General features: G+C 38.7%; 1 protein-coding gene across 1 annotated transcript in view; it reads left to right on the forward strand.

Moving 5' to 3' along the window:
- LOC126474745 (uncharacterized) overlaps positions 1-16,688 on the forward strand; it is a 114,263-nt gene that overhangs the window by 25,157 nt on the left and 72,418 nt on the right. The window contains exons 2-3 of the mRNA XM_050102222.1: positions 4,007-4,183; positions 14,507-14,635. Of these exons, the coding sequence (XP_049958179.1) occupies positions 4,007-4,183; positions 14,507-14,635 (306 nt within the window). The remainder of the gene's footprint in view (positions 1-4,006; positions 4,184-14,506; positions 14,636-16,688) is intronic.

The raw sequence follows: 16,688 nt of genomic DNA on the forward strand, positions 1-16,688 counted from the left end.
TTGTTTTATGCTCAGGAATTATGACATTTTTTGAAAATGAACATCTCGTCTATAAAAATCAACATGGATTCTGCAAACAGAGATCCTGTGAAACTCAGCTCTCTCTGTTCCTCAATGAGATCCACAGCGCAGTGGACAATGGCACTCAGGTTGATACTGTGTTCCTTGATTTCAGTAAGGCATTTGACACTGTCCCGCCGTGCCGTGTAATGAAAAAAATACGAGCTTACAGAGTATTGCAGCAGACTTCCAATTGGATTCAAGATTTTCTTGCAGATAGACCTCAACAAGTCGCTCTTAACGGAGCTAAATTGGCAGATGTAAATGTAATATCCAAAGTACCAGAGGAAAGTGTGTGATATGACTGTTGCTGTTTACAATTTATATAAATGATCTAGTAGAAAGCGTCTGATGCTCTTTAAGCCTATTCGCAGATGATGCAGTTGTCTATACAAAAGTAGCAACACCAGAAGATAATAAGAACTTGCAGAACAACCTGCAGAGAATTGATGATTGGTGCAGGCTCTGGCAGTTGACCTTGAACGTAAATAAATGTAACATATTGCACATACATAGGAAAAGAAATTCAATACTGCACAGCTACACTATTTGATGACAAACAGCTGGAGACAGCACTTGTCATAAAATATCTAGGCGTAACTATTCAAAGTGACCTTAAGTAAAATGACCACATAATACAGATAGTGATAAAAGCAGACAGCAGACTCAGATTCATCAGAAGAATCCTAAGGAAATGTAACTCATCCCCGAAAGAAGTGGCATATAAGGCGATTGTTTGCCAGATTCTTGAGTATTGTTCGTCTATCTGGGATCCCTATCAGCTAGGACTGATAGAAGAGGTAGAGAAGATCCAATGAAGAGTGGCACATTTCATCATGGGAGCATTTAGCTGGCAAGAGAGCATTACGGAGATGCTAAACAAACTCCACTGCTAGACGTTACAAGAGAGGTGTTGTGCAGCAAGGAGAGATTTACTATTGAAATTTCAGGACAGCATTTTTTAGGAGGAGTCGGGCAACATATTACTTCCCCCCACATACATCTCGCATATTGATCATGAGCAGAAAATTCGAGAAATTAGAGCCAATACAGTGTAAACAAGCTGGCGTCCATAGTGGAATACTACATGTGCACTCCAGGTAACGCTAAATGAGCTAGGACAAATATGCCCCCAGACCAGATATTGGATTTCCTGGCTACAAACATGCAGACAAATCAAAATCAAAAACCTTTAAAAAATGGACCTTTTCAGGACCAACTGATTAAAAGACTTGGATGTTCAATCCAAGTATGCAATTTTAAACATAGAAGGTATTAGCCGAACTAAAAGTGAGTACCTATCTAAACTCATTGTAGATAATGATATTGACGTAGTTATAATCCAGGGAACACGTGCTCCAACTGTGGAAGGCCTGTGTAGAAGAGGTAGGATCCATGGCAATGATCTTATGTGTGCTATATATCACAGAGTGTATGGTGTTGCCACCTATGTAAGGAGCAATATCGCACATGCTCGTCTCATTTCAAGAAATACAGAAAATGAGATCCATTATGTTTGTGTGCAAGTGGAGGAGACTATTATAAATAATATTTACAAGCCACCAAATGTGCTATGGCCACTGGATGTTCTGCCAGTTATGGTCCATTCATCGATTTATGCTGGAGATTTTAGTAATCACCATGGTCACTGGAACTACGCACGTGACAATCAGTGTGGTATTGCACTCAACGACTGGGCTGAAAACGAAAATCTATACCTGGTGTACAATGCCAATGATTTGGGAACTTTCAGATCGGCCACTTGGCTAAGAGATTACAACCCAGATCTCTGCTTTGTGTCCCGGGCTGGAGAGGGTGCCCAGTGCCTATATCAAGAGAGGTCATACCTAATTTCCCACACAGCCAGCACAGGCCAGTAATCCTCGATATGGGGCTCTTTGTCCCAATAGCGAGACCTGTACCACGACCCAGATGGAATTTCCGCAGGGCTGATTGCCAGAGTTTTGCTGACCACCTAGATAAATATATCTGTTTTATTCCACCAGAACCTAAAAACTACCCTTGATTCATCGGGGCTGTTCTTACTGCTGCTAAGAAATTTATCCCTCGTGGGTACAGAAAGGAATACATACCAGGTAGGAATGAACATTGTGAACAACTTTATGAACAGTATAGCAAAACTGGCGACAGTGATACTGCAGACAACCTCCTCTAAAGTCTTGACACTGCTAGAAGAGTACAATGGTGTGAGATGGTAGAAGATGTAAGCTCCAGACATTAAAGTAGAAATGCATAGAGCCTTCTGAGTAGACTTGGTGGAGACTCCAACAAACCCAGGCAGAAACCTGGTATTTCAAGTAACCAAACCTCTAATCATGTAGCTGAAACATCTAGATCATCCCATAACAAAAAACATACTTCTAAAGTAAAACAAAGAACTCACCACTCTAAAATCACAGTGCCCAAATGAATCCAATTTCTCTTCACCATTTACATTGGCAGAATCGGATGAGGCCATGAAACAAAGTAACCATGGGAAAATGCCTGATTAGGATAATATACACCCAGAATTTCTGATAAACATGGGTAATGGTGGAAAAAAACGGATGATCCGCTTCTTCTCCTACATCCAAATTATTGGATCACTGCCGAATGAGCTAAATAGAATAAAAATAGTTTCTATTTTGAATCCAGGTGAACCAGCTGACCACCCGCAAAGTTTCTGACCAATTTCCCTTTTGAGCAGTACTTACGAACTCTTAGAGAGGCTGATTTATAGTAGGATTAGCAGCTTCATTCTAGAACATATCCCAGCTGAGCAATTGGGTTTCTGGCCACAGAGAAGTTGCTGCGACCAGGTACTGGCCCTAACAACTTTCATAGAGTCTTGTTTCCAAGCAAACATGAAAACATCTGTTGCATTCGTAGACCTAACTGTGGCATATGACACAGTCTGCAGAGAAGGGATGGTATACAAATTACTAAAAACAATCCAATGCCAAAATATCCTCCAGTAATTGTTTGCCCAGTTGGGAGCTAATCTACAAACAGAACCCCCTGTGCATCCCAGAACACTGATGCCATGACCTTTCCTGCCAAAGGAATTGTCTTTTCTTTCATTGGTGGCAAAGGATCAGCATGTTTCCACTGCTTTGACTGTTGTTTTGTCTCTGGGGTATAGTAATGCACTTAAGCTTCATCTGTGGTCACAAACTGGCGCGAAAAATCTTGTTCGTTTCTCCTAAAGTGGGCCAAAGATTGTTCTGATATGTCCAATCTTATGCGTTTTTGATCCAGCTTCAAGAGTCGTGGCACCCATCTTGCAGATAATTTTTTCATTTCTAATTCTTCAGTGAATGTCCTTTCAGATGACATCTGGCAAGTGTGAGCAATTTCACGCACTTTCAATTGGTGATCTTCCATGACCATTTTGTGCACTTCTGCAATGATTTCTGGAGTAGTGACACATCTTGGCCGACCACTGTGCAGATCGTCATCTAAGCTCTCCTGACCAAGTTCGAATTCATTTTTCCACTTGGCAACAGTTGAATATGAAGGAGCAGAGTCCTCCAGTGTATTCTGGAAATTGGCGTGAATGTCATTTGCTTTCATACCTTTCTTTACAAAGTACTTCTTCACTGCTTGGATCTCAATTTTTTCCATCTTGACAAATCACTACAGGGGAACAACAACAGAGTCACATCACCGCCACAGCTCTCTTCCAAGAGCACTGAAATGGCACGCGTTTGCAGGCAACAGTCCAATGAATATCACGTGAACAACTCGTTGCACTAGCGCTGACCTCTTGTGGGTGATTTTGAAAACTTTTCAAGCCAACCTCGTATGATCCTTTATGACATTATAAAATTAAAAAGGTAATGAATGGTCTTTAAGAAGAGAGAGATTTGTGGTCTGCCAATTTTGCAGATATTCTTCCTTGTCAAAAATTAAAAATGAAATACTAAATCACTTTTTTTCATTGCAGAAGATATGGGAAGAAAAAGTAGTATATCATGAAAATCTTGTAACAAAAATTGAATCCAGAAAACAAATCTTAGAAAGTCAAGTTTTGCAACTGAAAGCTGAAATTGAAAGTGAGAAGAGTAAAACAGCGATAACTAACCTAAGCCCAGTTTCACATGAGAATATTTCTGAGTCTAAGGTAAGCTCCAAAGCTACATACCATAAAATTGTATGGAATGTTACAACTGCCTAAAGCTATGAATGTATGTATGTAAGTGTTAAACTAGGGACCTAGAAACAACAGAGAGGCTTCGTTCCCGCCGTAGCCCTCAGTGGTGCACAACCCCACAACAGGCTGTAGCAGTCCACTCACACCACCACCACCCCACACCAAATCCAGGGTTATTGTGTTGTTCAGCCCCCAGTGGACCACCCTGTAACCATCTCATTCCAGACGAGTGTAACCCCAATGTTTGCGTGGTAGAGTAGTTATGGTGCACACATATGTGGAAACAGTGTTTGTGCAGCAATTGCTGACATAGTGTAACTGAGGCAGAATGAGGGGAACCAGCCCACATTCGCTGAGGCAGATGGAAAACTGCCTTAAAAACCATCCACAGGCTGGCCGGCACACCGGACCGCGACACAAATACACTGGCCGGATTCGTGCCGGGGCCCGGTACACCTTCCCGCTTGGGAAGCAGTGCGTTAGACCGCATGGCTAGCCAGGTGGGCACCCAAGGGTAGGTACTGATGAATATTGTCTGCTGATTATAAATCTCTAATTTATCATCATTGGTGTTAGCAATTTGATACACACGACTAGATAAAGACGTGCACTATCATCTCTGTGTATTATGGTCTTTGTCACAGGTGTTCAGAGCAATTTATCCGAGAAGGGGCAGAATTCTAAAATTGGCATTTTTAATACAACTGATTTTGACAGGAAATGCACAAAACTAATTGTATCTCAAACAACTGATATTATTCACCTGCTACTTTTAAGGTAGATTACTTTGATACCTAAATAGTATGCATATTTCTGTAGCGTAGGCAGTTGTTTGATATCATTAGTATATATGGATACTGCATTTTTTTTTCAGCAGTTGTACTTATATTTTTAATTTGGTCCAGTAAATTGTACATGTATAGTACAGCACATCAGATATTGAACAGGTCAGTGCAAATATGTCTTCATGTTTACATGATATTTTTTATTTATTAATGGGTACATTTTTAAGCTCTACTTATACCACTTTAACTAAAAAATTACAACTGAAAATATGAATAATTGATAATTACTGTCTATACATAATATTTTTGTAAGAGTTAAAAATGTGACTTATATGCTTAACATTAACTTTCTTAGGCTTCAAAGATTTTGGAGGAACTCTTCCACACTGTAGAAACAGTGAATTAATAGATATTCTTTTTAGATCATTTCTTCTTCTTCTTCTTCTTCTTCTTCTTCGTTTCACCCAACTTTGGGGTGCGTTGAATCAATCACTTCTGTGTGTTCTGTGCCTTTCTTTTTGCCCAGTACTGCTTCATTCTTTCTGATCTTGCTTTTCTTTCCTCATCAGAGATGACAATCGTTCTTTTCTTTCTATTTTGGAGCTGGAATCCCTCTTTTCTGTCTTTGCTTATCATTTTTGCGGTCCTGTCTGTGAGCATTTTTTCTGTGATGTGTAGTTCTCTTAAGTCTTTCTCTGTTTGGATAAACCAATTTGGTTTGGATTTTTTATTCCTGAAGTAGTCAAACATTCTTTTTGTAAGTCTATTTGGGTTCATTCTGAGAATGTGCCCATAAAACTCAATTCTTCTTTCCCTCATTGTATCCGAAAGTTTTTCTGTGGTTTTGTAGAGTGTTTCATTTTTGGTATGAATTAGTTTGTCGTTATGAAATTTGGGGCCTAAAATTTTTCTCAATATTTTTCTTTCTTTGATCTCTAGCCTTTCAATTGGGCCATGGTTAGTGATAGATAATGTCTCAGCTGCATATAGTGCTTCTGGTTTAATGACAGTGTTGTAATGTTTTATTTTTGAATTCCATGAGAGGGACTTTTTATTATAAGTATTTTTAGTAAGCTGAAAGGCTAGTTCAACTTTGTTTCTTCTTAATTCTATTGCTTTTTTCTCAAGGGCGTTCCAGCTAATCCATTCACCAAGATATTTGAATTCTTTAACAATTTCGACCTTTTGGTCTCTTACTTTAAGATATTTCATTGGCTTTTTTATATTTGTGATTATTTTGGTTTTTTCAAAAGAAATTTTAAGGCCTATTTTCTCTGCTTGTTTCTGTAATTCGAGGATCTGTTCTTTGGCTTCTTCCCATGTTTCAGCGAGTAGGGCCATATCATCTGCAAATGCTAGGCAATTAACCTTGATGCCTTTGTTTTTTGTTCCTAGTCGGATTCCACTATTGATTTTCTTGTTCCATTCTCTTACTATTTTTTCTAGGGCACAGTTAAATAACAATGGAGAGAGTCCATCACCTTTATCGTACTCCAGTTTTTATCTCAAATAGGTCTGAGAGTTCTCCCATAAATTTAATTTTGGAGTATGTGTTGGTGATGGTTTCTCTAATTAGGTTTGTAGTTTTATTGTCTAGGTTCAATTCTTTTAATATGGAGATTAGAGATTCCCTGTCTATGGAGTCATACGCCTTTTGAAAGTCAATGAATGTGATGACATACACTTTTGCTCTCGATTTTTGGTAGGCCATAAGATTTTTGAGGTTTAGAATTTGTTCTGGGCAGGATCTTCCCTTCCTGAAGCCTGCCTGGTATTCTCCAAGTTGACAATCTAGCTGGGGTTCTGCTCTGTTCAAAAGGACTTTAGACAGTATTTTGTATGTTACGTCAAGGAGCGAAATCCCTCTGTAATTGTTGGGGTCTGTTCTGGATCCCCTCTTATGAATTGGGTGAATGAGGGCCATCTTCCATTCATCCGGAATTCTTTCTGTTTTCCATATTTCTTCAAATATGTTTTGGAGAGATTCTATGGCATTTCTATTGACATTTTTCCACAGTTCAGCTGTAATTTGGTTCTCTCCCGAAGCCTTATAGTTTTTGAGATTCAAAATGATTGATTGTAGTTCCTCGACGGTGGGTGGTTCTGAGTTAGGACTTGTTGAAGTTGAGTTGCTGAAATCCATTTTTTCAATTGGTTCTTTACAGTTGAGAAGGTTTCTGAAATATTCCCTCAAAATTTTGCAATTATCCCTGTTGTTGTGTGCAATATTACCATTTTTATCTTGTAATTGGAGTGTCGGTGGGCTGTACTTGGTTATTTTTTGTGTAAAAGTTCTGTAAAAGCTCCTAGTCTTGTTTTTGTTGAAGTCTTCATTGATCTGCAAAAGTAGTTGATCTTCTTGTGCTTTTTTAATTCTTTTGAGGTTTTTACTCACTAGTTTTCTTACACTCAGCAAATTTTGCCTATTATATACATTTTTCTGAGATTGCATCTGTTGCCATGCTTTCTTTCTTTGCTCAATAAGTTTGTCACATTCCTCTGTCCACCATACGTGTTTTTTTTATTTTGGTTATAGGTGCTATTTGTTCAGCTTTGGTTAGTAGGCTTTCCTTCATTTGATCCCAATTTTGGTTCCTTATATCTTGAGTCGCGAGGGGAAACTCCTTCGAATTCATTATCTTTTCTGGATCGTATCTTCTGCTTTTGGGTTTACTGTTTCTATCTTTCCTTTTGGGGATAATTTTGAGTTTTATTTTAGAAAGATAGTGATCAGAATCCAAGTTTGCTCCTCTGAGTACTTTGACATTTTGTATTTCTGTATGGTGTTTCCATTTTATCGCCACACGATCAAGTTGAAATTCACCCAAGTGTGGGTTTGGTGAGGTCCATGTCTTCTGTTTTCTGGGTAGTCTCTTAAAGGCTGTGGATTTCAGGATCAAGCCATGCGCTTGGCAGAGTTCTACTAATCTGACTCCATTTTGGTTAGTTCTATTGTGCGCTGGGTAGTTTCCAACAATATTTTTGTATTTCTTCTCTTTTCCTACTTGAGCATTGAAGTCCCCCGTAAACAATCATAGAAGTTTCATAATACCACTTTATTTTTCAATATAATATCCATGTACACTAATACACTTGCAGGAACACTCCGAGAACTTCTACAAACCAGTCAAATAAAAGATCTTTGATTTTGAGTCCACAAAGCATTCACAGCATCGATCACTGCATCATCATTGTCAAAGTGTCATCCTTTGAGTCTTTTATTAGGTTTGGGAAAATAAAAAGTCTGATGAAGCCAAATCTGGAGAATATGGCTAATGACATAACAATTTGACCCGCAGTCACACAGTTTCCAGAGTTGCGAGGGCTTTGTGTGCTGGTGTGTTGTCCTGATGCAAAAGAGTTCCGTGCACCAATTTTCCATGCCTTTTTTCCTTTATCTCTTCTCTCAAATGGTGCAGGAGCAGGCAATAGTATGATGCATTGATAGTTACACCCTTTTGCAAGTAATCCACCATAATTACCCCTTCTGCATTCCGGAAGACCGATCTAATCACCTTATTGGCTGATTTTTGCACCAGCATTTATTTGGAGTAGGGGATCAGGGATTGTCCATTGTTGTGACTGTTGTTTTGTCTCAGGATCAAAATGCTGAACCCACGTTTTGTCCATTGACAAATACCTTGCAAGAAAGGCATCTTCATCTGCTTCAAATTGGTAGACGATTTCTTCACAATACTGCACATGTTCGGTCTCTGATCTGCATTCAAATCTTTTGGGATACCATCAAGATGAAACTTTCTGCATTCCCAAAATATCCACAACAGTGTCATGAACACGCCCATGGGAAATTCCAAATGTGGTTTCAATGCACAGCAATGTTGTTCAACAATCCTGCAAAATCATATCATGAATTGCAGTTACTGTTTCATCAGTGGCAACAGTGGCAGGTCTTCCATTCCTTGGTGCATCTTCCACAGTCATTCTTCCACGTTTGGAGTCAGATGCCCAGTTTTTCACTGTTGCGTAAGATGGAGCACTGTAGTTAAATATATTCTACATGCCCCCCACAGCTTCCTTGGGCATCATTCTCTTGAAATGAATATATCAAATCACAGTGTGATTCTTGATTCTTTTGACATTTGCCATTTTGCTTACACTATGGTATACAACGCATCCTAATACCAAAACTAATGAAGCTGGAGCCACAAAATTTGTCTTGCATACCGACAAAGGGTCACCATAAAAGTAGGTGGTGGTATTTATGCGAAACATTACTGCAACTATCTTGGGCAAGGAACTTTTTGACCACTCCTCGCATGCTACCAAAGTGAGTATCCCACCTAAGGTTGTCTTGGAGCAAGATTCCCAGAAATTTTGTGGTAATTACACTTACACTGCCCGAGTCTGATATCTGAATTTTTGTATTGTCTTCATTGTTTCTCTTGACCTTATGAAAATTTGATGCTACTATTTTCCTTTTATTTATTATTAGAAAATGGCATGTGACCCAGAATTGTGCCCCACAGCACACAATACTTTACTTATTTGTAATGAGAATAGTGTCTGCTTGATTCGTTATGTTCTTGAAATTATTTTTTCTACTACTCACTTGTGGCCAGTAAGATATGATCTAAACCAGTTGTTAGTTGTCCCTCCAATATAAGTACTAGGAAGTTTCTGCAGCAATAGGATATGGTCTATGATATCAAAGGCCTTAGACAGATCAAGACATATGCCAGTTACTTTTTTGGAGCACTTCAAAAGAAAATATTCAAATATTGCTGTTTTTGTTGATCATCCTTTCTGGAAAACATGCTGGGCTGTGAATAACATGTTGCACTTCTCTAGAAAATCTAGCATCTTTTTATGAAAAAATTTTTCTAGTATTTTTGAAAATACAGATAGAAAAAAATCTATAGTTTTAAGGTTGACTACATCTTCTTTCTTACCCTTGTTGAACAGTGTCTTGAGTTTCATTATCTTTAAGCAGGAAGGAAAACTTTATTGGCTAATGGTACAACAATGCAGTCACCTGAGATTTTGATGACATAATCTGGTATCTCATCCATATGAAAATTTTATTCTCAAATTTATTTCTTTGGGGTTAGTTGGGAGAAGAAAAATGGAGTCAGGGTTTCAATTTAGATTTGCTACTGATGTTGTAGATTTTTTATTAGAAGATTTTATACACAGAATAACTGTTCACTAATATTTGAAACCCCCCCATGAACCATGGACCTTGCCGTTGGTGAGGAGGCTTGCGTGCCTCAGCGATACAGACAGTCGTACCGTAGGTCAACCACAACAGAGGAGTATCTATTGAGAGGCCAGACAAACGTGTGGTTCCTGAAGAGGGGCAGCAGCCTTTTCAGTAGTTGCAGGGGCAACAGTCTGGATGATTGACTGATCTGGCCTTGTAACACTAACCAAAACGGCCTTGCTGTGCTGGTACTGCGAATGGCTGAAAGCAAGGGGAAACTACAGCCATAATTTTTCCCGAAGTCATGCAGCTTTACTGTATGGTTAAATGATGATGGCGTCCTCTTGGGTAAAATATTCTGGAGGTAAAATAATCCCCCATTCGAATCTCCGGGCGGGACTGCTCAGGAGGATGTCGTTATCAGGAGAAAGAAAACTGGCATTCTACGGATCGGAGCATGGAATGTCAGATCCCTTACCGTGGAATGTCAGCTCCCTTAATTGGGCAGGTAGGTTAGAAAATTTAAAAAGGGAAATGGATAGGTTAAAGTTAGATATAGTGGGAATTTAGCGAAGTTCGGTGGCAGGAGGAACAAGACTTTTGGTCAGGCGAATACAGGGTTATAAATACAAAATCAAATAGGGATAATGCATGAGTAGGTTTAATAATGAATAAAAAAATAGGAGTGTGGGTAAGCTACTACAAACAGCATAGTGAACGCATTATTGTGGGCAAGATAGACATGAAGCCCACACCTAGTACAATAGTACAAGTTTATATGCCAACTAGCTCTGCAGATGACGAAGAAATTGAAGAAATGTATGATGAAATAAAAGAAATTATTCAGATAGCGAAGGGAGACGAAAATTTAATAGTCGTGGGTGACTGGAATTCGGCAGTAGGAAAAGGGAGAGAAAGAAACGTAGTAGGTGAATATCGATTGGGGTTAAGAAATGAAAGAGGAAGACGTCTGATAGAATTTTGCACAGAGCACAACTTAATCATAGCTAACACTTGGTTCAAGAATCATAAAAGAAGGTTGTATACATGGAAGAAGCCTGCAGATACTGACAGGTTTCAAATAGATTATATAATGGTAAGACAGAGATTTAGGAACTAGGTTTTAAGTTGCAAGACATTTCCAGGGGCAGATATGGACTCTGGCCACAATCTGTTGGTTATGAACTGTAGATTAAAACTGAAGAAACTGCAAAAACATGGGAATTTAAGAAGATGGGACCTGGATAAACTGAAAGGACCAGAGGTTGTACAGATTTTCAGGGAGAGCATAAGGGAACAATTGACAGAAATGAGGGAAAGAAATACAGTAGAAGAAGAATAGGTAGCTTTGAGAGATGAAGTAGTGAAGGCAGCAGAGGATCAAGTAGGTAAAAAGATGAGGGCTAGTAGAAATCCTTGGGTAAGAGAAGAAATATTGAATTTATTTGATGAAAGGAGAAAATATAAAAATGCAGTAAATGAAGTAGGCAAAAAGGAATACAAATGTCTCAAAAATGAATTAGACAGGAAGTGCAAAATGGATAAGCAGGGATGGCTAGAGGACAAATGTAAGGATGTAGAGGCTTATCTCACTAGGGGTAAGATAGATACTGCCTACAGGAAAATTAAAGAGACCTTTGGAGATAAGAGAACCACTTGTATGAATATCAAGAGCTCAGATGGAAACCCAGTTCTAAGCAAAGAAGGGAAAGCAGAAAGGTGGAAGGAGTATATAGAGGGTCTATACAAGGACGATGCACTTGAGGACAATATTATGTAAATGGAAGAGGATGTAGATGAAGATGAAATGGGAGATACAATACTGCGTGAATAGTTTGACAGAGCACTGAAGGACCTGAGTCGAAACAAGGCCCCCGGAGTAGACAACATTCCATTGGAACTACTGACGGCCTTGGGAGAGCCAGTCCTGACAAAAATCTACCATCTGGTGAGCAAGATGTATGAAACAGGTGAAATACCCTCAGACTTCAAGAAGAATATAATAATTCCAATCCCAAAGAAAGCAGGTGTTGACAGATGTGAAAATTACCAAACTATCAGTTTAATAAGCCAAGGCTGCAAAATACTAACACAAATTCTTTACACATGAATGGAAAAACTGGTAGAAGCCAACCTTGGGGAAGATCAGTTTGGATTCCGTAGAAATGTTGGAACACGTGAGGCGATACTGACCCTATGACTTATCTTAGAAGCTAGATTAAGGAAAGGCAAACTTATGTTTCTAGCATTTGTAGACTTAGAGAAAGCTTTCGAAAATGTTGACTGGAATACTCGCTTTCAAATACTGAAGGTGGCAGGGGTAAAATACAGGGAGCGAAAGGCTATTTACAATTTTTACAGAAACCAGATGGCAGTTATAAGAGTCGAGGGGCATGAAAAGGAAACAGTGGTTGGGAAGGGTGTGAGACAGGGTTGCAGCTTATCCCCAATGTTATTCAATCTGTATATTGAGCAAGTAGTAAAGGAAACAAAACAAAAATTCGGAGTAGGAATTAAATTCCATGGGAAGAAATAAAAACTTTGAGGTTTGCCGATGACATTGTAATTCTGTCAGAGACAGACCTGCAAAGGAAGAGCAGCTGAATGGAATGGACAGTTTCTTGAAAGGAGGGTATAAGATGAACATCAACAAAAGCAAAACGAGGATAATGGATTGTAGTTGAATTAAATCAGGTAATGCTGAGGGTATTAGATTAGGAAATGAGACACTTTAAGTAGTAAATGAGTTTTGCTATTTGGGAAGCAAAATAACTGATGATGGTCGAAGTAGAGAGGATATAAAATGTAGACTGGCAATGGCAAGGAAAACGTTTCTGAAGAAGAAGAATTTGTTAACATCGAGTATAGATTTAAGTGTCAGGAAGTCGTTTGTGAAAGTATTTGTATGGAGTGTGGCCATGTATGGAAGTGAAACATGGATGATAAATAGTTTGTACAAGAAGAGAATAGAAGCTTTCCAATTGTGGTGCTACAGAAGAATGCTGAAGATTAGATGGGTAGATCACATAACTAATGAGGAGGTATTGAATAGAATTAGGGAGAAGAGAAATTTGCAGCACACTTTGACTCGAAGAAGGGATCAGTTGATGGGACATGTTCTGAGGTATCAAGGGATCGCCAATTTAGTATTGGAGAGCAGTGTGGAGGGTAAAAATCATAGAGGGAGACCAAGAGATGAATACACTAAGCAGATTCAGACGGATATAGGTTGCAGTAGGTACTGGGAGATCAAGAAGCTTGCACAGGATAGAGTAGCATGGAGAGCTGCATCAAACCAGTCTCTGGACTGAAGACCACAACAGCATCTGGAATGGATATTGGGACAAGCTGTAATTAAGTGTTCCTTCTGAAGTTCTGACACAGCTACATTTTTCTTAGTTTATAGAATGTTTTGTTTTAATATCTTAAATATTTTAATATGGGCAGAAAAGTTTAAATTTACTTTTAAGAGTTTGGTTATTTTTTAACCTTATTACAACAAAATTTTTGAAAGACTTTTGTGTGATTATTTTGGTAACTCTTATTTATTGTATAGGAAACTAATATTTTGAATCTCTATCATTTTTGCTCATTGTGAGAAAAACACATTTAGATTATTCTTATCAGTCCCATTACCAAAGTTACAATAAACTGAAACACCCCTGTCCCACATAGTTTTCATTTTATTGATTAATATTATAAAATTATGTGGGAAATCTATGCTTTTGTCTTTTCTTTGCACATGATGTGCGAATAAACAATATTCCTCTTACTTGATTGCTACATGTCTTTTATTCCCCATAATATTTTAATCTCAGATGTTACCTCTTATTTTTTCTCACTTATTCTTGGGACAACTTTGAACATTTGAGGGCGAATTTAACTTGAAACATGGGACAGACAAGTTTAAAATTAATTAAATTCCTCATTCATTGTCTTCAAGTTCCAAACACAACAGAACATGTTGTACTATGACTAGTAGGTTTTGATGCCAATGACAGTAGGTCATATAATGGAATAATTTATTGTAGATCTTGTGAGTAAAACATGACTGCCTGTCTCTATAACAAAAATAAAAGTTATCTGAGAAAAATTGAGTTCCCACCAACAGGTTGAAGAGCAGACATAAAAGATACTGACATAAGAACAAAATATTGAGTACTATCACAATATGCACCTGTTTTACCATAATTTCTTTCCAGCTGTTATTTTATTATTGTTCCTTGTGTTTATGATATAATAAATTACTATATTTGTGGAGCGATATTTTTTTATTGTAAAGTATTAATATAGTGGATTACGATGAACATGTGATGATATTAATAATCAACCTACCTGAATCTTCAGCAGGACATAGATTCTGATTCTCCAAAAAGTGTCATAAGGCAAGAAAGAAGCAGCACACAGAAAAAAACTACATTTGACAACTGGAGTGATACTACTGAAGATTCCTGTTTGGACATTGCTGTCTATCAGGTAAGGAGAATAACTGTACTCTGTCATCATCATCATTATTATTCATTAATCATAGTTGCTCTGGTGTGTGGAAGAGCACTTTCCATCTTTGTCTGTACCAGAATACTTCTTCCTTCTCAGCTTGGTGCCATTCCAGTCCTCTCCCTTTCATATCCTTTTTGCTTCAGTGATCCAATGTTTCTGAGCCAATGACTCTGTGTTTTGCATTCAGATTCCTTTTCAGGCTGTTTTCTTGCTGTTCTTGTTAAGTCCATCCTTTTAACATGTCAAAACTATTTCAGCCCAAATGGTTTTTACTAGTCGAAACCATTTCAGCTCAAATGTTTTCATGTTTCTTCTCCTCCCACTCCAGGGTTAGGCCTAGTGTCTGTTCCAGTCTCACCATCTGTTCCTCAATCTTCTGACACTTCTCTTTCCTCTGGGTTTATATTCTACTGCTAGTTTAGGAGGTCTTTGTGGCAACAACAGCGACAAGTAGGGATACAGGTGGTAATGAGATAGCAACGATTGTTAGTGAAGGAAATAATTTGTATCTTCCTTCAACAGCTCTCAACCATCCCCACCCCAGTAGCACCTGTATCCCAACTCATCGCTATTGATCCTGCCTACATACACACCAGCATCCCCCATACCCATGTCCTTACTGCTATTGAACACTATCTTTCTCAATGTCTGATTGACTCCAAATGTTCAACCTCCTTCCTAAAAGGATAACCACTTACATTCTTACTCATAATTATTTCCCCTTTGACTGCATCACCTATAAATGAGTCTGTGGTACAGCAAAGGATGTCCATATGGCACGAGCTGTGACAATCTGTTTTTTGCCATCTAGAGGAAACCTCCCTAGCCTTCCAAAACCCCAAAACTCTTGTCTGGTGCAGGTTCAGTGGTAATATCTTAATGATCTTGACCCAGGGCCAAGACATCCTACCCTTGTTTTTCCACAGCCTCAACCCCTCTCCTATTCTTTTCACATGGTCATTCTCTGCACAGCATGTTATTTTCCTGGACTTTCTTCCACCTCTTTAATAGCTCCATTCATACATCTGTCCATATCAAATGCACTAGCCATAAACTATACCTGCATTTTACAGCTTTTATGTCTTCTACATCAAAACATCACCCCTATATGGGCTGGCACCTGTGGCTCACATATCTGCAGTGATGAGAATTGCCCTTCTCAGTATGCTGAGGGTATCACAAAGTCCTTGATAGATGGGGGCTACCCCCAAATATAGTACGCATACATATTTCTGTTGCCATAGTCTTACATACATCCTCAAAGCTTTGCTGTTTGCCCCTTTAATCTGTGTATTCTCTGGTTCAGCCCCCTATTATTGTTCTGGCATCCATTTTTATCTTGCTCAATTGCTGATCCAGGAGGCAGTTGATTTAAGAGCCATTCATATTCAGTTCTGTGTTGTCCTCTGTTCTTCAAGATGCCACATTTTCTGATGTGGCATTGATGCCTTTTGAAGTTCCATAAGGCAGTTTCATGATGTACAGCATATTTTCCACCTGTTTGAGTACATTGGAAATGTTCTGTAGTGATCCACAATTTGTCTTTGACTTTGCCTCTTCTTCTAATGGAAGTACTGAATAGAACTGGGGAGAAGAGAAGTTTGTGGCACAACTTGACTAGAAGAAGGGATCGGTTGGTAAGACCACCAATTCAGTACTGGAGGGCAGGGTGGAGGGTAGCAGTATGGATCTACCCATCTGATCTTCAGCATTCTTCTGTAGCACCACATTTCGAAAGCTTCTATTCTCTTCTTGTCTAAACTATTTATCGTCATGGATGTAATGTAAAAAACTACAGAAGCCACAACAAAGGGACTTCAGAAAATTTTTTGCCATAGGACAACTCCCCAAGAACACAGTTTCAGAAAGTGGGAAACAGGAATGGAATAGAATACCTGACTACAGCTCTGTTTCACTCTTCTTCAAGTGGAACAGCAGAAAGATTTGTCACAGCTTTCAAAGAATCCAAGAAAATGGCTAACTGGGGAGGAGAAAACAAGCAAGATGTCCAGCAGGAAATGCTGGTAAC

Source organism: Schistocerca serialis, chromosome 4, assembly GCF_023864345.2.
Source record: "Schistocerca serialis cubense isolate TAMUIC-IGC-003099 chromosome 4, iqSchSeri2.2, whole genome shotgun sequence".
Taxonomy (NCBI): domain Eukaryota; kingdom Metazoa; phylum Arthropoda; class Insecta; order Orthoptera; family Acrididae; genus Schistocerca; species Schistocerca serialis.